Source organism: Penicillium angulare (genome assembly GCF_028827245.1).
Source record: "Penicillium angulare strain IBT 27051 chromosome Unknown utg000003l_segment0_segment0, whole genome shotgun sequence".
NCBI classification, from domain to species: domain Eukaryota; kingdom Fungi; phylum Ascomycota; class Eurotiomycetes; order Eurotiales; family Aspergillaceae; genus Penicillium; species Penicillium angulare.
The window spans coordinates 3,432,629-3,454,812 of NW_026623162.1; the positions used below are offsets into that span (position 1 = coordinate 3,432,629).

General features: G+C 45.7%; 9 protein-coding genes across 9 annotated transcripts; 6 read left to right on the forward strand and 3 right to left on the reverse strand.

Annotated features, from left to right (window-relative positions):
* Positions 1-667: 667 nt before the first annotated feature.
* On the reverse strand, positions 668-1,438 carry N7478_003421 (FMN-binding negative transcriptional regulator; the record flags this gene model as incomplete). Its single annotated transcript, XM_056919635.1, has 1 exon — positions 668-1,438. One exon carries the CDS (start codon positions 1,436-1,438, stop codon positions 668-670), a length of 771 nt encoding a protein of 256 aa, XP_056782793.1.
* A 619-nt stretch (positions 1,439-2,057) lies between these two features.
* On the reverse strand, positions 2,058-4,519 carry N7478_003422 (uncharacterized protein; the record flags this gene model as incomplete). Its single annotated transcript, XM_056919636.1, has 2 exons — positions 2,058-4,043; positions 4,100-4,519. The coding sequence occupies 2 exons, from the start codon at positions 4,517-4,519 to the stop codon at positions 2,058-2,060; spliced, it is 2,406 nt and encodes an 801-aa protein (XP_056782794.1).
* Positions 4,520-5,040: 521 nt separating this feature from the next.
* N7478_003423 (epoxide hydrolase family protein) lies at positions 5,041-6,413 on the forward strand (the record flags this gene model as incomplete). The annotated part of the gene is made up of 4 exons (XM_056919637.1): positions 5,041-5,689; positions 5,749-5,938; positions 5,987-6,263; positions 6,318-6,413. 4 exons carry the CDS (start codon positions 5,041-5,043, stop codon positions 6,411-6,413), a joined length of 1,212 nt encoding a protein of 403 aa, XP_056782795.1.
* Positions 6,414-6,921: 508 nt separating this feature from the next.
* Positions 6,922-8,038, forward strand: N7478_003424 (ER lumen protein-retaining receptor; the record flags this gene model as incomplete). Its single annotated transcript, XM_056919638.1, has 3 exons — positions 6,922-7,018; positions 7,083-7,387; positions 7,472-8,038. 3 exons carry the CDS (start codon positions 6,922-6,924, stop codon positions 8,036-8,038), a joined length of 969 nt encoding a protein of 322 aa, XP_056782796.1.
* A 1,928-nt stretch (positions 8,039-9,966) lies between these two features.
* N7478_003425 (uncharacterized protein) lies at positions 9,967-10,452 on the forward strand (the record flags this gene model as incomplete). Its single annotated transcript, XM_056919639.1, has 2 exons — positions 9,967-10,094; positions 10,167-10,452. The coding sequence occupies 2 exons, from the start codon at positions 9,967-9,969 to the stop codon at positions 10,450-10,452; spliced, it is 414 nt and encodes a 137-aa protein (XP_056782797.1).
* Positions 10,453-14,041: 3,589 nt separating this feature from the next.
* On the forward strand, positions 14,042-15,332 carry N7478_003426 (uncharacterized protein; the record flags this gene model as incomplete). The annotated part of the gene is made up of 4 exons (XM_056919640.1): positions 14,042-14,131; positions 14,214-14,894; positions 14,986-15,051; positions 15,129-15,332. The coding sequence occupies 4 exons, from the start codon at positions 14,042-14,044 to the stop codon at positions 15,330-15,332; spliced, it is 1,041 nt and encodes a 346-aa protein (XP_056782798.1).
* A 1,244-nt stretch (positions 15,333-16,576) lies between these two features.
* Positions 16,577-17,913, reverse strand: N7478_003427 (putative translation factor pelota; the record flags this gene model as incomplete). Its single annotated transcript, XM_056919641.1, has 3 exons — positions 16,577-17,224; positions 17,287-17,775; positions 17,836-17,913. 3 exons carry the CDS (start codon positions 17,911-17,913, stop codon positions 16,577-16,579), a joined length of 1,215 nt encoding a protein of 404 aa, XP_056782799.1.
* Positions 17,914-18,911: 998 nt separating this feature from the next.
* N7478_003428 (aldo/keto reductase family protein) lies at positions 18,912-20,059 on the forward strand (the record flags this gene model as incomplete). The annotated part of the gene is made up of 6 exons (XM_056919642.1): positions 18,912-18,983; positions 19,051-19,061; positions 19,127-19,184; positions 19,247-19,428; positions 19,479-19,848; positions 19,904-20,059. 6 exons carry the CDS (start codon positions 18,912-18,914, stop codon positions 20,057-20,059), a joined length of 849 nt encoding a protein of 282 aa, XP_056782800.1.
* A 288-nt stretch (positions 20,060-20,347) lies between these two features.
* N7478_003429 (uncharacterized protein) lies at positions 20,348-21,511 on the forward strand (the record flags this gene model as incomplete). Its single annotated transcript, XM_056919643.1, has 1 exon — positions 20,348-21,511. The coding sequence occupies one exon, from the start codon at positions 20,348-20,350 to the stop codon at positions 21,509-21,511; it is 1,164 nt and encodes a 387-aa protein (XP_056782801.1).
* Between the last annotated feature and the right edge of the window lie 673 nt (positions 21,512-22,184).

Consider the following 22,184-nt stretch of genomic DNA (forward strand, 5'->3'; position numbering starts at 1 on the left):
ATACTTTGCCTAACCTAACGCAGGTCCCACAAGGCTTCTTTTCATCACACTTGTTAATTGTTAGCGTTCGAAATATCACAAGCTCTATTTACGGGTAAACGAACTTTGGTTCTTCTTTCACGACAAAATTTGCAGCCACTTCGAGATCGGACGATATCTGTCTTTTTCGGTCTCGGACGAACCGGTTTGTACATCCTGCTTGTACATGGGGCTGGGTGATCTCACTCTGCAGTGTTACCTTAGAGAGTTGCGGGGACGGTAATTCGAGATCCAATTCATGCCGCCGGAAGAAGCGTTATCGGGTCAGCTGATCGCTTCCATTATAACACATCTTTTAGAATTTACTCAACATGAACTAAATAATTTCGATCGGTAATTTCTATTTTGAGATTTTTTTCTTCTTCAAGTCTGATTGGAGAATTGACATAAATATATGCGGAAACCAGAGACAGATCATGAGTCTATCTATGTCTCAAGCGCTAGTCGTAGTATTATCTTGATAGCAAATTTACCTAGGTAGGAACGCCAGGCCATGGGTTTTATTTCAATTTCAAATCAGATTGATTGTATAGGATACTCCTTCTCATGATTGGAAATATTGACCTGCATTGAAGGTATCGAATCCTTGTCGTACAAGTAAGTGTTTATACAAATCCTTCATCGCCCACTATTTAGCCTCTTTCTTTTTCAAATCATGCAGCTGTCCTCGACTCTTCACCAATTCTGAAATAGCATGGCCTGTTTCACCTCCTAATTTTTCAAATCCTTGAGCCACTCCTTCACGATCACCCTGGCGCATCTCCTGACTCATCTTAAACTTCCCCTGGATTTTCTTAACCTCAATCTTGATACCCACAATATTCCGCTTTAAAAGCTCGACGTAGCGCTCTGGAGCCTCGTCAACAGTCCACGCCTCAGGTTTATCCCCGCCAGTATAGCCCATAACGGACTTTTCAGTATGAGCAGAAAGATCGTGGATCTGCTGCGCTAGGAACGATTCCGTCTCAGCTGTCTTTGAGTCATAGTAAAGCGAAAGCTTGCCATATACCTGGACCGCAGCATAGTTCCAGGTAGGGACAACCTTGCCGGTGTCGGGCTTGGTTTCAATGTAGAACTTGGGCGTCACGTAGTGATCGTGTTGTCCATTGAAAAGAACCAAGACATCCTCGTCCAATTCCAGGACATTGGGTGGTTTTTCATCCACGGCTTCGATCATTGCCTTTACTTGTGGGTTTTGTTTGGCGATATGCGCACGAATATGGGCATTTTCACCACCGGACTCTTCTGGTAGGTCGAGAACCCATGGTACATGGGTGCATTGTAAGAAGTCTTGTTCAGAGGACTTCAGGCCTGTGATAAGAATGCCAAGAGGGTTCTCTCTGATGAATTGGAGGAGAACCTCGGTGTCTTGCTCAGCATGGACACTTGGAAGGAACATTTTGACGGATTACCTCAATATGAATCAAAGGCGAGGACTAGCATGAGGTTCAAAAATGACATTCATCAATTGACTTGGCAGTGACACATCGCTGCTTAAATATTGTTGTGCCGAGATTTGCTGGACTGATAGGTGGGTTTGCCGTATACGGCAGGTCTACGCGGGGCTGCCAACGCGTTTTGTCAACTTGATTGTCGGCCAAGGGACTGTGACTCAGGATTAAAAGGAAAACTTCTCAATTCCCTGAGTGAGATATGTATGTATTCTTTCAAAGATGGTAATGTTTCCGCCATCTTAGCCAGGATATGATTTATATTAAGGATCAGATTTTAAGGCACACCTAGAGCCCTATCTGAGGGCGCTAACCATTTATGCTTAGCATCGTTCTCGCACACCTGATTGGGAATAGTGCAATTCCCCTTTATGCCTAAGGTATCAATTCCTAACAAATGATCAGGAGTGTATTTGCAAATAATACTGAGCGAACTCTGTGATGCAAATAATATTATTATGAATTATAGGTTGAAGCAAGGATATGTAGCAAGCCATTAGACTCGGAGATTCTTCTCTGTTGGGATAAAACCATCATCGGTAATTGAGATAAAACAACAGTGAAAAGTCAAGACACATTGAGCCAGGCCAGCCAATCGATGCTGTCATTTTCGTCAACTCTAATTCCTCTCATTAATGTGTCAAAAAACTGGAGCTCGGCATCCTGCCCTGTTTCCATATGCTCCCCAGCAGTTAACGGGAATTCTTGGTTTTGTTGAGGAATAGAATCAGGATTGGTGTGATTGGCTTGCCCCATCTGGAATGAAGGGTTATTAGTAGAGATATGGCCATGGGACAGGGAAGAAGGCTGGGATTGCGGCGGCGGGTTTGTTTTTGCTTGCAATTTGTCTTTTGTCTGGTGCCTGCCTATCCCGCCTCCTGCCTCACTATAGATGCCCTGTCGACCAGAGGAAGAAAGGCCATATCCATATTGTTTTTGAGTTCCATATTTGGCGACTTCAAATTGTGACTCCATATCACCTGTAACAACCTGCTGAATTTGGTGAGGGTTTTTGAAGAAAATACCCCGACGAGTGACATTGATAACACCAAAATGGGGAATTGACATTTGGACGGCGTCGCTGTCGTTTTTGGGAGATGAGTTCTTGTTAATTTCCGAGGACCATGGAGGCCCTTTTGCAGCTTCAGCCTCGATAGTCATCAAACGTCGTAAGATGTTCGAAATCTGAGTGCTCATTGTCTCCGTCTCCAGTCGGCCGACTTCGTCCAGGATATCTAGCATGTTTTCTATAAGTGCGCGGTCGCTAGGCCTCTGGTGTGTGAATGGGTTACTCATTGGCTCAGAAGTGCCTTGGGGCCACTCCAGACTATTCACTATAGAGGGTTTTTGCTGGTGGCCATCGGTGTGTACCAATAAGAGAGTCATAGCTGCCATTAAACCGAAGAAGTCGACGGTGCGACAGCTGAAGGCAATTCGGTTGAAACTATGAAACATGACGAAACGCGAGAGTATATCGCGGGCCGAATTAACACAAATAATCTGTGAATACCCGCATCTATGTCCAGCAGCCGCAGAACCGAGCATATATGGCAAATGAAGTTGAATGAGTAGGTTATAATGAAAAAGGTGATGTAAGAGTCGGCGCATATCCCAGAAGAGTGCTTCCGGTTTATCAGCAACAGTGGCTAGGTTTGGGACGAGCCACCACTTGTCTGGAAGATATCTGGAAGCTGCTTGCAATTCTTCGTCTAGATATTGTGCCAGAGCAGGATCATGAGACGCTGGAAGTGATTGGTTGCGTTGTAGAATTTTAGAGGTCACCACAGAGTGTATACGATCAAGACGTCCCATAGGTGTATCGTTTGAAAGAGCTGCCTGGGAAGTCATGCTATGATCATTTGTTGCTTCTGGAATGCCTAGCGTTAAACAGAGGTATCGCTCAAGAGCGGTGATTCGATGCCAAATGAAGTCTGGATAAGATTTTGTCTGCTGATCAACGATTTTGCACTGTGCTCTTCCTGGCTGGTGGAAGCCCATCAACTCCGCAATAGTCATGGCTCTTCGAACGGTAACCAAGCCTTTTCGTATATTCCCACCATTCGTATGAAACCAGCTCTCCACCAGCATACATTCTATTCCTTCAACACAGTAAACGAGGTCATCATTTGTTGTCACGATATTGGTGGCTATTGCTGATAATCTTCTCATCATCTCTCGAGGAGGCTCAGATAGTCTGCCAACGTTTTTGGTAAAGTCAGGATGAAGATGCTGCAAGGCCGTTGCGACATGAAGCATGTGTCTTGCGATTATAACAGGATGCGCATTGAGATTTGGCGTCGCAAACATGCTTTCAAGAGACATTGTCTTGTCAAGATCGTTGTAGGGCACGATTTGCATTTGATAAAATAAGGAAGATGTGTTGCCACATGCTTTGACGATTATCTGTATTTCTTCCGGTGATGGTAATGAGGCATGTAAGGTCCGAGACAGCTTCTCATGCTTGTCGGGTCTAAAAGGGGCATTTTGAACGACTCTGGAGCTTGAAGACTCAGTATTTCCACTTAGAATTTCAAAGCCAGCTGTTTCGGGCTTCTACAAGATTATTTAGCGTCTTCTCCAAGTGAAATTTATTCATATTAGAAACATACCTCTAAAGACTCGGACGAAGTCGCCTTCGGTGAAGTGCCAGAGTTGAGCAACGGAGAAGTGGGCGTGTCATGTTTGTCTTCTTCAACCCCAGAACTCACTTCTATACTGTCTCTGTTGAGGAGCTTTTCGACCAAATTCTCCACTCGTATCAGACGGTCGCTCACTTGGAGGCTTCGGTCCAAGGACGAAGTGATCTCTTCTGGATACTCTTGACTGACACATTTAATACCACGTCGATGACAGCGAACACATATAATGTCTGTCGATCGCGAGAAAATACACTTCATCTTCCGCTGTCTGCATTCCCAACAGCTTCGAGTTCCTTTCCGTACTTTTCGTCGTTTTGATGCGGACATCTCATCTGATTCACGACCATCGGCAGAAGAGCGCGGAACCAATGTGGACTGAGAGGTAGACATTCTGCCTTCTAGTCTTACTGATGGGAGATGGAGCTGCAAAAACAATAGATATATTCAAGAGAAGAATATTAGCATTCGTCCGAAATAATACTTGAATCAATATTCAATAGTAAGAACACGGAGTGGCAAAAGGTCGTTCGACCGGAAGCTCGGTGGACGGATGTGCATCAGCCTTGGCCCCCACAATATTGCCGGTGCAAGGCTGGGAAGTTAATTCCGCTAGAGCTCTTGATTGGACCATTTTTGTCGACTACATAGTATTCAAGATCGGTCTTTAGTGTTTCATTTCGACCATAATCTCGGAGGACGAATGATACTTTCAATGTTATTTTTCTTGACAATGCAAATACTATATAAAGGTGCCCAGAAATGTACCTGGCAACACTGGAGAAATATCAAGAGTCCTTTTCTACTCATCCATTCAAGTTCTACTAGTACTACTACTAGTAGTACCTACCGGCTTCAAGTTATCTTTGCATACCTTTTTTTTACCGTGATCCCAACTGGAGATCAGTACAGCCATGGCCACTCAATTCAATACTCCTCCCAAAAGTCTAGCTAAGCTGCGGCCTTTTAATTTTCGTGTGCCCGAAAAGGAGTTAGTTGAATTTCAAGATCTTCTAAAGCTATCGAAGATTGGTACTCCAACCTGGTGGAATCAACAAAATGATCCCCAACTCGGAGTATCTCGCGAGTGGTTGACCAAGGCGAAAGAAACATGGCTCACAGCATTCGATTGGCGCAAGCATGAGGAATCTATTAACAGATTTCCAAATTTCAAGATCGCCATCCAAGATCCAGAGATAGGCGAGATCGATATTCATTTCGCTGCACTTTTTTCAGCCAAAGATGATGCTATTCCTATCATTTTCATGCATGGGTTTCCTTCCGCCTTCACGGACTTTTTGCCAATGATGGATGTTCTGGCCAACAAGTACACACCTGAAACTTTGCCATATCATGTCATTGTGCCATCTTTGCCCGACTATGGACTTTCCGGTACTCGTAGTCAAGACATAGAGATGACCTTGGAACGATCCGCACGCATCATGAACCAGCTTATGGTTGATCTTGGGTTTGAAGATGGTTATGTTGCTCAGGGAGGTGACCTTGGGAGCCTGATTGCTCGTATTATGTCTGCTCAGTACGAAGAGTGCAGGGCCTTTCACCGTACGTATAGATCCAACAATGCTGCTATTGAACTTGATACAGCAGCTAACTCTTATCAGTCAATATGCTCATTCTAGACCCAGGAGAGACAACTCCCTCTTACGATGTTCTCAGCCCAGAAGAAATACAGATTCTCAAGCGATCAGAAACGTGGCAGGCGACAGGCTTGGCATATGCTCTAGAACATGGTACTCGGCCCTCTACTGCTGGACTGGCTATATCGTCTAGCCCGCTTGCATTGCTAGCTTGGTATGCGCCCTTCAATCTCCGCCGTAAGCCTTTCTAACAACGATGTAGGATTGGCGAGAAACTGATAGAATGGACTGATCCACGACAACCTCTATCTCTAGATCATATCCTCGGACTTGTCAGCTTCTATTGGTTTACTGATACGTTTGCTCGGAGTTTGTATCACGCAACGGCTTATCAGCGTTTTCTTGCAGATGCTCCTCCTTCAATCTCCAAGGAGAAGCCTCTTGGATACTCGCTTTTCAAATATGACCTTGTTATACTCCCTCAAGCTTGGGCTCGGGAGATTTATCCTAATCTGACTTTCTTCAATAGTCATGCCAACGTGAGTCATGGCTAGTCTATACGTTTCACGAAAATTGCTAATTTGGGCATTTAGGGTGGTCATTTTGCCAGCTTAGAGCAAACGGAAGAACTACTAGAGGATGTTGAGATTTTTGTCAAGAAAGTTAGCGATCTGTTCAAGAGACAGTAGGCTATTGGTTTCTTGACTGTGCCTATGCATTGGTTTAGTATTTCGGTATGTCAGTGCTGTCGCGATGACCATTTGATCAGATGAAGTGAAGTTTAGCTCGCTATGGTTCATTCTCGTTAGTTATGGTACATGTTTTCAATCCATTTAATTCTTTATAGCTTACTCTCGTCATTATTCTTTGAAACGGATCTTAAAACATTATTTTGATGCTTATTACATTTAAATGCCTTTTGTATACTTCCCCGATATGATGTCATGCGTCACGTGAGGACACGCGGCATGAGCTCCATTACTGATAGCGGAAGCTCCCTTCCCCATACAATCACCATCCCCAGCGCTTCAAGGGTTGGGAAGCACGAACTTGTGAACAGCCCTTCATAGCTCAACGTGACTCCCCCGATATCGCAGTCTTGAATCGCAGCATTCATTTCAATCTCATTTGTTCAGACCGAACCTTTGTTTCCACCTCGCCTCCTCCTCTCCCCGCAATACAGTCATCCCTACCACGATGAGTTGGAACATCTTCCGCTATATTGCCGACACGTCTCATCTGGCCTCAATATGCATTCTTATATGGGCCATACACAGAAATAAAAGTGCTGAGGGTAAGCGATACGATCTTCCTGTTTTGTTTGACTTGAATCAGTTGTGCTAACCAGAAGGTCGCAGGCATTTCGCTCTTAACACAGATGCTTTATGGGCTTGTGTTCGTGGCTCGCTATTTGGATTTATTCTCGAGCTACTCATGGAGCTTTGGCATTGAGGGCTCAGTTTACAACCTGAGCTTCAAGCTATTTTACCTGGCATCCTCCCTCTATCTCGTATTCATCATGATGAAGGTGTTTCCTCGAACTCAAGAAAAAGAACGTGCATGGAAGCTTGGAATCTACTCGATCGTTGGATCATTGGTGCTGGCGCCTGTTATGATTCTTATTTTCGAGCGGAAGAAACACCCCGGGAACTGGTTCCTGGAGGTAAGCCATCCCCATTTCCATCCCCGCAGTTCCCCAGCCCCCCCTCTGTCTTCCCGCGGAGAGCTAATCAATCAAAACGGATAGATATTCTGGGTATTCTCTATTGCTCTCGAATCAGTCTGCGTGCTGCCACAGCTGCTACTTCTACGTCAAACCACCGTTCCTACCGTGATCAATTCATACTATCTTGCCGCCTTGGGGTCTTACCGAGCATTCTACATTCTAAACTGGCTTGTTCGTGGCTTCGGTAGCGAGCACCATTGGGACCCTATAGCATTCATTTTCGCCGTCGTTCAAACCGCGTTCTATATTGATTTTGCTTGGGTGTACTACTCACGACAGAGAGTGAAACTGCGCAATGGTGGGATTGTCGATTCGGACGACCTCCGCAAAAGCTGGTTGATGAAACGTGTGTTCAATATGCGAGGTGTGCGCGGCTCTAACGATGAAGAGCAGGGTCTCAATGAAGACGGAGAAGGCGATGACAACCGACCGAACAGCAATCGTTGGGGTGCCCGTGGAGTCTCCATCGCTGCAGATGACACGTTGGATCATCATCATGGACACGAGGAAGATGAGGACAACTTTGAGGGTGTTCTTGGAGATGAAGATTCCGATGCGGAAGATATATCTAATCAGCGTCATCATTAAGATACAGTGTCTACTGTGGATAGTATCTTCTTGGTATGACATGGCATTGTGACAGACACATCTCGGCACATGATTTCTTTTTTTTTTTGTTCGGAATATCTATGAAACGGCAAACTGTATTCCCGAGACTGCATTGTATTTGTTTTTATCCGGTGCAAGAGTATCGGATGTTATTGTGAGCGTGCATTTATTAGCCATTTTTAGCCAATCTATCTATACCCCACTGGAATGGGGGCTTTTAACCAATCATTAACTTGAAAAAAATAGAAGATGCCCAGGGTTGAATCGACCTGCACATCGGCAATGCAATATAGCCTTGAGGGCTGACTCAAGGTGGGGTGTTTCTTTTTACTGTGGGGCAGTTTGATCTAAGGCTGGCCGACCATCTGCGTTGAATGGGGCTATAAAGAGATATTTCAAGCCGTACCAGCAGCCCATGCAACCATCATCTAGTGCAATTATTCTTACGTGGTCCGGAGTTATTCTGTTCCTGCATATGTACATATCAGGCTTGATTTGGAGACATGACCGCACCCAGAAGATATTTATGGAGCACCAAGGTGTGCCCCATGCGTGCGCTAGGTATTTGGACCCACTGTGGGTTGGTAGATGTCACGAAAAGTATGCCAGTGGTCAGCCCATTGAGTCTTCTTCAGCCCGATCATCTTTTCATGTTTCAACATCACCCCGAGTCTATATGTGGAAACCGGCCCCCAAAGAGGATCAACTAGAATATGCAGCAATGTAACCCCCATCTGAGCCACTTTTAGCGTCTCATCACATGATTTGATCTGTATTGTACACAGTGTGAAGAAACGGAGTACGGAGGGGCCATGCTACGGTCCGTGTATAGTAACTCCGATAGGGTTGAGTCCAGGAACAGGAATGACAAATTGGACACAGACCTCTGCCCCCGGGGGCTTTCAACACTTTGGGCCCTCGGATTACAGTAGGTATTAATTTATTGTATTGTCCAGAATTGTTTTCCTTTTTGCAACGTCTCCTAACCCTTGAACACTGGTATCTTGGTAATTTGAAGTTGAAACATTACAAGCGTTACTGCATCAGTTTCTGTAGAGATTTCTTACAAAAAATGACACACAAGAAGTATTTGGCGGATTAAGTCGGCGAAAATGAGGAGGGCATGAGCACAAATCGGTTTAGCCTCGGGAGTAGACCGCTCAGTAAGTCTTATAAAGAACAGCCAATCGAATGAATAGCGCTATACGTTCAAAGAGAAGAGATTTGACGGATTCGGAGCTGACAAAGCTTAAGCCTGGTGAGAGTCCCTTTTCTTTATCCATATTCCTTGGACTCTAGCTGTCGATTAACCAAATCCTATTTCTTAAGCAAGGTTCAGCTTTTTAACGAATCTTCTTTGTCAGTCAACTGAAAGAAACATCTTATACTACACCAAGTCTCTTTGTTGGCGGTAGATATAGTAGGATGCCTTCTTATAAAAGCAATAGAATCCAACCCCTCATTTAAATTTGTTGAAGCACAAAAACTTAAGATCCCAAATCATCTTTTAAACTACATTTTGTCCGTTTGAATCGTCCCCGAAATCCGTTTTCCTGCCGCTCTGCGGTATCCTATCGATAGAAATGCCCAGACATTCAGAGGCTACCAAAGAACGCAAACGCAGCAAGAAAGAAGATGGCAGTGATTCTTCTGAGGAAAACCCAAAACGTCTAAAGAAGTGGGATCCTAAGCGCTCTTATATCCCCGAATATGAAGCCGAATAAGTTGAGCAGCCGCCAAGACAAAAATGGGTGCATCATGGGGAACCTATCATGGACATAAGTAAGGTTCCACGAGGCTGGCACAGTGAGGAGTTTGACCTACACCCCAAGTAGGTTAACTTGTGACTCCCAACCTGAGGACTAATCTTGATAGTCATGGTTACTTTTCAAAGGTCCAGTTGATTAATGCCAGATTTTGGTAGTGATCTTGCGGCGCAAATAGAGAGATGCGAGGAGAGAATCCAGGAGGGGATTGTGCCTTGGCTTTTTGAGGATCAGTTACGATCTCTGAGGGCTCGGATGACAGTTTTGGAGTAAGTAGATCCCTAAGTCTGGGTCCCAATTATGATTCTTTATGTGTAATTAGCACTAACACATTTTTTCAGGAAAGTGATGGCTCGGTTTCCGGGTGTTAGCCCACATGTGGCGGAGCGACTAGAAATTCTAGAAGCCCAGGGAAAATATCTTATTGAGAGAGATGACGACTTGGAGCTAGTTTCCAATGTGAGAAATATTATATCTGCTTATAAATCATGTCAACTCGACTGGTATCCAGGTCTAGTGACGTACTGGTCGCATGGGAAACGACTATGCGAGCCAAGACCTTTTGATTTCCAGGAGTTCGCAGAGGTCAACCGGAAGCATAAAGGCTGGAGTGGATTCTGGGTATAGGGGGTACGTTCATCTTGAGATCATTATATGAACAGAGTCAGACTTGCTAATCCTGGAGGTGGCATAGTATCGGCCCCTTGAGCCAGCAAATGCCTTCATGGCACACAGAAAGTTCGGTCCGAGCAGATTTACTGGGGACAGAGTGAGCAAAGCACGTATAAGGGTAAGTAGAATGCGAAATTAGTATCATATTGTACTAACATTTGTTCATGAGCATTTAGTTACCAATTTCTATGCGAATTCCCCGAGGAATTCCACATTTTGCCGCACTCACGCAGGATATTCCAATAAGATATAGTGAAGTGCCGCGTGCAGGGCAAGCTCCGGATGTAGCCAACGCGGGCGAGATACTAGGCTAGGAGCCTAGAAGATATGCCGAAGAGCCAGTTGTCATGAGAGAAGCTTCGCCGGAGGCTCCTTATAGCCATATGACGTTTTGGCTCAACGATGACACGGGTGCAGATCGAATGCAGCTTTATAGAGCCGATATTACCACGCTTCGGAATGCCGTTCAAACCGCAGGATTACCTATACTAAACCAGCCCCCCTGATGGGTATGGCCACAGTGGTTCTTGCCGACGGCACTCGTCGATTTCATGCGATCCGAATCCTTGAAGTGAACATGATGGATAAGAATGGGAGGGAAATATGTCCCTTTTGGGACTGGGTTGATGTCATGATAGTAGAAGATCCGCCCGACGCAGTTAACCCCGTAAGACTCTGTGGGCCATGGCTGCGACACCGGTTTTTTACGGGCACATCCCGACACTCAAAAGGCCGGCTGTGGGTTCACGACAGTTGGTTTGGGTTCTACTTTGTGACAAGAGTGTGTCAGTGGGAAGATCAGGACCTTTGCCGAGTCTGGATTATGGACAGATGGATAACAATGTAAGGGGGAAGAATAGATAACAGAGCAGGAGTGCCAAAAGAAGCCAGAACCTGAGATGGCAATGGTCGACCCCGCTGGCGCTGATGGGCAGCAAACAGGAGGCCCTCCTCCAAACTCCATATGGAATTAACTTTATCCCATAGATTGGATCTATTAAATAGCAAATACTAGGTAGTAGCATTTCTGCGTTTTATTTTGAGATATAGTTCAATGTGGCAGTCGTTTTGCTCTCGCTGGGTTTCATGAAAAGAATGAGAAGGATAACGGAGCGATATCAAGGAAGAAGAACAGCCAGGACTGATGATGAGACATCCATAAATGTTGAATCAAACAAGGTCTCCTGACACTGAGGAGTGAGGGTATATATCTCTGGGTGGCTCGGATACGCTGCGAGGCATAAGACGTTCTGAAATTCTGCATCAGCAAAGAGAATAGAGAGGTTCAAGTTGCGTGAAGATATTTACTATCTGCTGTTAAGTGAGCTGTGGTTCGTATATGACGAATCGCCTAGGTAGTTTTGAAGTTTTTTTTGGATTTAAATTTGATGAACATTGAAATCTCAACATCGATCTGGATTTTCTTCTTGGATGCCGGGCATCACCTTCCAGGTTCTTGCTTCGGCCGTAGTCGATGAATCTTAGCCTGTAAACCCTCTTTATCATTTGAAAGCCGTGATACATCATCATGATTTTATCGGATGATTTAACCCTTTTTTTTTTGTTTTCATGCAACGAGGGTAACCGATCATCTCAGCCACAATACCGAATGGGTCGCGGGCGCTTAATAGCATGACCACGTAGGAGGAGTGGAGAGGAACGAGAGCCATGTGGGGTATGGATGGTGGCCCCGGCGGGACAAACGTGCCCACGGCCCCCCGAGCAGGATAAACAACATTTTTTGGCCCGCATGGCCATATGCAACGCTCCGCCTTGCGGCTACTTGCAACGGGCTGTCATTGGTGAGGTCTCAAAAGAAGATTCTTGGGAAGTTGCAAAAAACACCGAGTCTTTGGGCCAGCGCTTAACTACCGGTCATGAATTCTCCGGAAGAAAAAGCCCCTTCCTGACTACGACGCGCGGGTAGGTCCTTTCAGCCTCACGGACCCCGGCTTGCATCTTGTCCAGTCAAGAGCCGCTGCGAAAGAACTCCTCAGGGCTGTATGGCCCCATTTCTGTGTCTTCACGGTGAATTGTGGATAGGTGTGGACACCATCTTCTCATCATGTCACATTTTTCTTTTTCTTTTGTTTTTTTCCTTGGAAAAAATTCGAATTCTAGGGAAAAAATAGAAAATAAATGACACAGAAAAAAAAAAGAAAAAAAAAGAAAATCAATAATAATCTGCGTACACCCAGGACAGCTAGACTTGGTGGAGTCCCTGTCATTAAAGGATCAATTTACGAGAATCTTGTTATTGAGGATTTCATGAAGTATATACCATATACCAATCATTTACCACTGGAGTGATGAGATTGGCAGGGTTTAGATAGTTTGTGACTCCTTTTGTGATGAATCATTCACACTCGGCGTTTAATCTGATAAAACTATGGCCTCAAGCACTAATCACAACCAAAACTTCGAAGCCACTGGATAGGTAGAATCTCACGAAATGTCAACAATGTCATCAATCTCCCCGACGAAGATCCAGATCCCTGCGAACGCATGGAACACTTCGTCGAATTACTTTCCAACCGGACACTAAAAACACTAAAAACACTAAACCTCTATTAAATTCGTTGTTCTATTGATTTTATTTACTGATTTTCCCCCAGCCCCTTACACCTGTAATTCAGCAAATCAGAGTCTCTCGATTTCGGCCCTTTGCTTTAGTGAACCCACACTGCCCACTAAAAACCGGACCCTTGGATACCGGGCGTGTTTTGTTCTATTTTGGAATCCTTACACCTTCCATTCTATTTCAGCAATATTGTTTTTAGTAAATCCTGCGACGGATAAGGAGTAATAGAGAAGAAAGCCTTCCGGTGGACCTGTAATCCTTCAATCGATGCAGATTCTAAATCCTACCCCCCTTCCCCGGGGGTGTGGACGGAAGGATGGGGGCGGGAAACGCTGTATATCAAGAAGCGGGACTATGAAATTCGAAGGCGCTTAAATATAGGCCCTCGATGTGTCTACACATTTCTTCCCCGAGCGGTTCCAACGCATATCGGTCCTCATCGGCGGTACTACTCTTGATTCCTGGTGCACTCTGAGCCTATAGTTCCCGTTCACCCAAGCTAGAACGTTTGCTCATCCTGCCTTGCGAGGCATTTCACTGCGGGCCGTGATATCGATTTTATTTTTCAATGCTGTCAGTAGAGCGGATGTTGGATCTATATCTTATTCCTTCGATCCCCGCTTGTACCTGAGCAGACTCCGAGTCTCCATCTATAAAGAAAGGCTCCTTCGAGTGAGGAACTTTGGCTATTCATCCTTTCGCGATTACCCCCAAATTATCGGCGCCTTCAATCTCGATATGTGCTAGATGCCACTACTTTCTTGTTTCAGATACTAGCCGCTTTCCAACCAGCTTCTACTATCAACCGCCCTCGTCGCGAATTCCTGCACGAAGACGTGGAACCGTGTTTCAAGTTCTTTGCCACCATCAGTCCCAGTCCCAATCAAGTGTACGAGATTGGTCCACAAGCTGCTCAGCTTCCAGAAGTCATACATGGTTCTACCAGGCTACCTAGCAAAGATCATGTCTCTCCGGGACGAGATGACTTGCTCTGGGGAGGAAATGCCAGCATTCTACGAAACCATAGGTCCCGACTGGAGCGAAGTTGAAACGGTAAGCCCCATTGGCCCCCGGGGCTAGCAGCTACCCACCTTCTTCCCCATCTGCAACTTGAAACTAACGAAGCTATCTTTAGCCAGCGTTTCATGCAGCTCTCATGAGAATGAACGGCTCCTTCTGCACGGAACCGCTAGTTCCACCTGCCATTCATACTCCAACAAGCCTTCCCGATAGCTCATTCCGACCAAGTCCAGCCCTCAGTCACCGTTCCCAAGACTACAACCCCCAAGAGTACCAATATAGCATTGGGCACTCTTTACCACCACAGGGCCTGGGTATCAGTGCTCCATTCCCAAACGATTTCCCTCGAACATCAGCTCCATTATCCAATAGCTACAATGTCTATGCCCCGGATGATCTGTATTTTCCCCTGGGCACAACGCCTAGCATGTCGCCACAGGGCCCACCTCCCAAACGGATGAAACGCACATCATCCCAGTCTCAAACCCCAGCTCGGGACCCTATCCACATTCTTCCCCACCCAGATGGTCTGGAGCAGATAGAGCGTGAGCGCCAGAGCCAGCGGCCCCCTATTATTCTCCATCCCCGGCCCCGGGCACCCGGCAGGGGCCGTCGGGACCCACAAGCTGAAGAAGAAGATGCATTCGTAGAGGAATTGCGTAAACAGAACACAAGCTGGAAAGTTATTCGCGTCCAGTTTCGTGAGAAATACAACAAAGATGCTACCGAGGCACGCCTACAAATGCGCCTGAAACGTCGACGCGGAAAGCCGATGACCAATTGGGAAGAGAATGATGTGAGTACGTTAGCCTTACTCCCCGGGTATACGTCGGCAGGTCGTAAGACTATCTTGAAGGTGTATACTGACTTTTGATTTTTGAATTTAGATACAACATCTCATCACCGCGTATGATCAGTGGGAAGAGGAAAAGTACCGCTTTATTGCAGATAAGGTAAGCCCCCCAATCGATTTGTTGGCAAGACAATCATACTATATTTCTCTCGAATATCTAGCTAAACCTTGATACAGATCAAAGAGCTTGGCGGTTCAAAAGAATACACCCCTGATCAATGCAAGACTCAACTACGGCTCATAGATCTTAAACAGCGCCATCAATATAGGGGTGGTGCATCGCCTTCAGCTATGTCTGATCCTCCTCCTTCGCCTACAATATTGAAACCGACATCGATGTCTCGAAAGCGAGCACGATCAATGTCATTGGAGTCAGAGTAAGGCTTCCTCTTCTCTCTTCTCTCTTCTCTCTTCTCTCTTCACATCTTCACATCTTCACATCTTCACATCTTCACATCTTCACATCTTCACATCTTCACATCTTCACATCTTCACATCTTCACATCTTCACATCTTCACATCTTCACATCTTCTACATTTTATCTTCATTTATATGAGTACATATTTACGATACACTTATGATTCACGAAGCACGAAGCGTCATTCCTTTCATGTTTAGGTATCACCTTGATCATATTTTGCGTTGCATACATTGGGATAGCATTACATTACGATATTAGTTGCATTTCCGGCCCTATTGTTTAATTCTGTCTGACAAAAATTACACACTATCACAATAACCAATCCATGACTCCAATAAATATCCCCATATCTAAGTAAAGAAACAACTCAGCTCCTAGTACCCGTCTCGGCACAGCCTAGCCTGCGCATTCCCCAGTCCAACTTGCGTCGCCAGTCAGCTAGGCCCACTTCGCGCATGAGAGCGGGAAGTAACCAGCCGCTCAACGAATGAGAAACCCCAAATTCTGCAATGATCTATATTTACGCACCGTGTCTGGGCATGGCAAGCGAAGTCGGGCATAAACCGAATTCAAAGACGAGCGGCCCAAGTATCCAGATGTGGATATGGGTATACCTCGCAGAATACTTTCCTTGGGGCCATTGGGGCCATTGTCAATCTAGTAGTAAGCGGGGTTGTCATGTTCATGGATGACTAGCGTTGTGCGTATCGGGAATCGTGAAACGCTCGGGGATCTTCGGTTTATGGGATCTAGATATGCGATCTGCGCTATTCTACTGCAAGGCGTACCATGATCTTGCTTGGTAGTAGCATTGTTGTACGGCATTATACGGTAGTTTATTTTTTGACTTTTGCCGTGTAGCATACGCCGCCACTTTATGCAGGCAAGATTAGCACGATGTGCCTTTTCGTAATTATTTCCAAATTTGACAGTTCCGTTTCGTTGAGCTGCATTACTTGCAATATTCAAAATGGTGGGAGATTGAAGATTTTGATATCTATACCTCTAGTTGGAAAAGAAGAACATGAAACAGCATCCATTTTGAATCTATTTCCAAGTAACATTTTAAGAAATGGCTTTCTTTTATATGCATTCATTCATATAATGAGAGGGCTATATTTATTCTGCCCTTAGAACATTGTATGAGCTCTCATAAGTTTCGTCACGTTGAGGATTTTGGCTGTCTCAGCAGTATCTAGTGAATCATGATTCATCTTCGGAATCCAAATCTTCCTCTATGATCGGGAAGGTCAAAAGCGCCGCAATGCCTCCAAGTCCCTCGAGGCGTTTCCCACTCTCGTGATCAGAGCTGAGGATTCGTACCTCACCACCTTCCACATCTCGGACTCGGTCCACAAGGGTCACCCATCGCTTGCGCTCCGCGATATCCTGTGATCTGAAGAGTCGATTTGACATGATCAAAACACCGCCGCCACGACCAACTGCTCCCTGATCAACTGCTGATTCCACTTCACGAGGACCATATGTAGCTTTGTTTGTCTCCTTGCGAAGCTGATCTAAGAAGTCATCCATTAACCTTGTTTCACGTGCATATTTCGTATCAGCAAGAAGTGTCTTGACTGCAGGTGACTGAAGAACTTCGGAAAGAGAGTTCATGTATCCTGATGCTGAATGAACGACCACCATGCTGGGAAGTAGTCTCTTAAGACCTGGTGTTGTTGTAGATGCTTCGGACTGTATGTATTTATGGAATCCTGAAGCGACAAACCCAGGCGAAGCAAGGAGAACTGGCCGTACAGACTCATTGTTCGAGACCGATGTAATGCTGGTATTGAATTCCATTTGTCGGAGAAGCGTCTCGAGCGTCATACGGAAGAACTTGCCCATCCCCTTTAAATGTTAGTTTTCGAGAAATCAACACTGATCCAAGCCCGCCGGCTCGTCGCACTCACCTTATCATGATCGCCTCCGCCTTGTCGTTTCCGCGGCACAGACATCTCGACTTTCTGCTTTAATATTGTTTGGAATTGTCCAATGAAGCAAATATGTGCCAGACCCTCTTGCATGACAACAGCGACAGCCTCCGCGCGGCGTTTCCCACCCTCATCCACCGCATCTTTGAGCATCTCTATCGCGATACTATCCCACCCGACACCCTCGCCATTCGCGCCGACCTCTTTTTCCAAAGTGAAGTTCCGATTGAGCTCCAGATCAAGGGTATGGAACTGTCCGACTTTCGTATGAGGTGTCTCGTTGATGATTTGTCCCGAAACGTGAAGCGCCGAGCTTTGAGGATCGAAATCAAGGTTCTTCACGCGGATTTCAAGGTTCAGGTGTACTCGGGTGGATGTGGTGGATCCCGTATCTTGGACTGTGGTAACTCGGCGGATAGCGCTTGCGCGTAGTAAATCTCCCGGGCGGATCAAATTGTATGCGTGCCACTATATCGAGGCGCATCACTGCATCAGTATGGTGCTCGCAGGATTGGTGGTGGGACATACCATGTCTTCAGGCTCCTCCGGGAACAATGTGACCGTCCCGGAGCCATTGTGTTCAACTTTGTTTTTTATCAGACGCATGGTTGTGTCTAAAAGCTCTGTGCGGGGCTCTTGCGGTCAAAAGTCGTCCAGGAATGTCTGGTCCAAAAAAGTCACTGCCATGAATCGCGTCCTGATGCCCCGCACAGTACTGCCATGGTTTACCGCCCAGGAAATGAAGCTTCTATATAGAGCAAAACAAGACTGAGGTTTGGTAGGAAAGGCTTGTTAAATTGATAGAGTATAATCATGAAGTGTTACACCCTAGCATTAGAATCACCTCAGGAAGTAAGATTATGTGCTGACAGGTGCTTTTGAGATCAGCGATTTGTTTGTCCTACAACTTTACGTTACGTCATTGGGGAAGAAGATATACTTACGATTATAGACTCATATGAGATGAATGGTTCGAGTTCCTGAATCAGATGAGAATAATGGTTAAACGCGATAAGTCATTCTATTATGATCTTGTCGCCCTGGTTGTCTCTTGGTCAAATAGACGTGAACTTCTGTGCCCTATGTATCTCTTATCGATAACGATGAGCCCCAGTCAATCCAATCCAAATGGCATTGGAATATTTTCAATGTAGATATTACTACAGATATTACCACAAGAAGTCAGTTTTGAGCAAAGCCCACATGGCTGAACATATTTTCCCTGGACAATGTTAAGCCCTTCGTCAATCTATTCATGGCACTGTGATCTCTTTGCACAACAAGGGAAATACTTAGAGAGACTCTTTTGAACTGCGGAAAACTAAAAGCCCCACACATTATTGGCCACTCATCAGCTAGGTCTGCGCAGCTCCACTTGGAAGAACATTAGTTAGTTGAATTTCTTAAACGAGCTTTGTCACTTATGGGAACAGGCGGTACACGCGGAAATTACGGACCCGAAGTGGCCCGTGGGGTTTATCAATCAGTCCCCAAAATTATCGATTCGTATTTAGCTTCCCAGAATCCATTGCTCTCATTTTCCCCTCCCAATATCTCTGCAACTGCCCTATCAAATAAAATCAGATCCGAGGAAATCTACAACGATGACAAACATTTCTCTGCAATCCACTCATAAACTGCTTTCTGGCTATGATATTCCCGTCGTTGGGCTTGGTGTATGTTGTCCTGTCACTCAGGCCTTGCAGTTTTGAATGTTAACAAAGCATGCCTGTATGACTTTAGGTTTATCAAACGTATGGAATTATCATGGCAAGAGATTCAATATCATCATAGCTAATCCTCATCATTCATGTATCAGGCCATCCGAAGTTACCGAAAATGTCACCCTCAAAGCTCTAGAGCTGGGATACCGCCATGTAAGTGTCTCGCCAATCAATGATTATATATTTCAACTCGAATAATAACTCATGAGCTGCAGGTGGACTGTGCTAAGGTGTACGACAATGAGAAGGAGAGTGCCTCGGCTATCCGTAATTCGGGACTTGACCGATCACAGATCTTCTATACAAGCAAGATCCCCCGGACATGTATGGGCTACGAAAAGGCCAAGCAGGCGATAGAAGAAAGCCTCGCTTCCGCCAATCTCGGCTATATTGACCTGTATGTATCTCCGACTTCAATGGAGCGATAGACCTACTGACACTAGTTAGAATGCTGGTTCACACGCCTTACGGCGGCAAAGAGGGTCGACTGGGGGCCTGGCGTGCTCTGGTTGAAGCTCAGAAAGCTGGCAAGATTCGTTCCTTGGGCGTTTCAAACTATGGCATTCACCACCTGGAGGAGCTGGAAGCCTACATCCAGAGTGGAGGTGGCGGAGAGATCTCCGTGGGCCAATATGAGATTCATCCGTGGTGCCCGCGCGACGATATTGCCGGCTGGCTACAAAAGAGGAATACTATTGTTGAGGCGTACTCACCCCTTGTACAGGCGACGCGCATGAAAGAGAGCGTTTTGCAGAATCTGGCTCAGAAGCATGGCAAAACACCTGCCCAAATCTTGGTTCGGTGGAGCGTGCAGAAGGTATTCCATCACGATCATCAGTTCCGAATGTATGGCTAACTTTTTTTTGCTCTAGGCATATGTGCCTCTTCCTAAGTCTGTTACTGAATCGCGAATGAAGGAAAATGGAGATGTATTTGGTTTCGTGTTGTCAGATGCAGACATGGCTTCTCTGGAGCTGGATTCATATGCACCTGTCTGCTGGGACCCGGCACGAGAGTGCAAGCTATAGATAATATTTGAAATTGTGTGACATGCCAAATCCAAATTAATTATTTGAAGAGTTGTGGAGGAAAGTGATGATATATAGACCTCCAGTATTTTAGATTGACGTAATGCTTGACCACCTAATCGGGCAATTTGTTGATTTTCGGCACAACGTATCGCCGACAATAAACCACTCCCGCCCGGTGATCAATAACTTTCAAGGTCTCTAGCAACATACTACCACTGCTGAACCTCGCCTGTCCCCCATGTGTGAAAATAAGTCAGGCAGTCGCCCGCGACGGTTGCCTTCAAAATGCCCGAGGGGAAACGCATAATCATCGAAAAGTCTAGTACCGTTCGACGCAGGTACCAGCGAAGCGACAAACGATTCAAGTTTACTGCCAAGCAACTAAAGCAGATCGAGCGTGAAGAGGAGCTTGACAAACGAGCCAAGGATATTCGCGAGAAAGAAAAACGGCGTATTGTCAACAAGAAAAAGAGGGACGAGCAAGAAGCGAAAGCTCGTGAAGAGCTCCAGGAAGCCAGACGGCAGGGGTTGCCCGATCCACATGCAAAGATCCCGTCCAGCCAGCCACTACTATCAAAGTTTCTAGGCTTTGCGAGTCGACCAGCTAGAGTTGAAGAATCCCCCGTCGAAAAGGTGCCCGGTGAAAATACCTCCGCCGAAGAGTCTCCCACCGAAGAATTTCCCGTCGACGAATCGATCTATGAAAACGTTCCCACAAAGACCAGCCCGGAGCCTACAACTACAGAGCCGATTGCCCCCGATAGCAACGGAGATACAGAGGTCGATAGTGCAGCTGGGGATACAGAACTAGACTCAGAGGGCTTTGATGATTTAGATGAAGAGTTAGAATATGAAATATCAGCCCTTGAGGGTGTAGGCGCCACGGAAGAATGGAAATCTCCGCCGCCTCCAGAGCTCTCCAACAGCAAAGACACACTTAATACTTTCGATGACGATGATGAATTCTCGGACTGTTCAGCATTTAACGACGACGAAATCATAAAGGAAGTCGAAGCAGCCGCAGCAGCGACAAAAGGCAATCGTCATAAAGTTGCATCAGCCCCCATAAACTCTGCGCCCATCAACCATACACTTGTGCAACCACCAACAAGTCACCAACCAAAGCCTTGTTCTTCGCCCACACTTAATAAATCTTTCCGTGATGAAACGGCGGATTTCCTGGAGGAGGCTTTCAGGACAGAGGCTTTCTCAACAATTCGCCAACCAAAGCCTCGTTTTTTGCCCACACTAAATGAATCTTTCCGTGATGAAACAGCGGATTTTCTGGAAGGGACTTTCTCGAGAAGTCAACAGCCAAACCCTTGTTCTTTGCCCGCACTAAATGAATCTTTTCGTGACGAAACGGCGGACTTCCTGGAGGAGGCTTTCTCGCGCGGCTGCTCCGACTCTTTTGGCGAACTTATCCAATTGGGCCAAACGACGCGATAGCCGCGCCCATCTACGAATGATGAACGTTTTAATGACAAGAGATTTACTTTGAAATTCCATTAAGGTTATTGGAGTTCTGGAGTTCTGATTACTTCAATGTTCTTTGCAGCAATTGGATCGGCTGCGGTCCGACGGTCGGCAGAGTACATCCGCTCCTTCGGATATGCTTGGGTTGTCTCCACAGTGCGGGATCATAGAAAGGCGCAGATACGGATATATGCACAAGACACCACTGATTTCTGGAGGTGTATGGTTCTGTAACGAGGAGGAACTAGGCTTTTCCTTATCGCCCTACTGCAAATAAGCTAATTTGCTGTTTCCGTTCATATTTATCGCCGCTTTTTGGCTTCAAGTAAAATACATAATGCTATGACTTACGAGGACATTTCGCAATGTATCTGCACGAAGTGCTCTATTGAATTCTTTGGTCCATCATCCAAATAAACACTTCATTCTCAACTGATAGATACCACCACGCAGATCCGCATACAGAGCCCTAGAAATTATACTCATGTGTATGTCATATCTTACATGAGATCTTACTGAGACATTATGGACCAGATGAAGATTTTCTGGGGCAAATAGTTACTCCATTTTACTATTTGATTGAATCGTAGTCCCAAGATGCAGTCATGAATAAATGGAAGAGAAGGAATAATCACCTTATTTACAC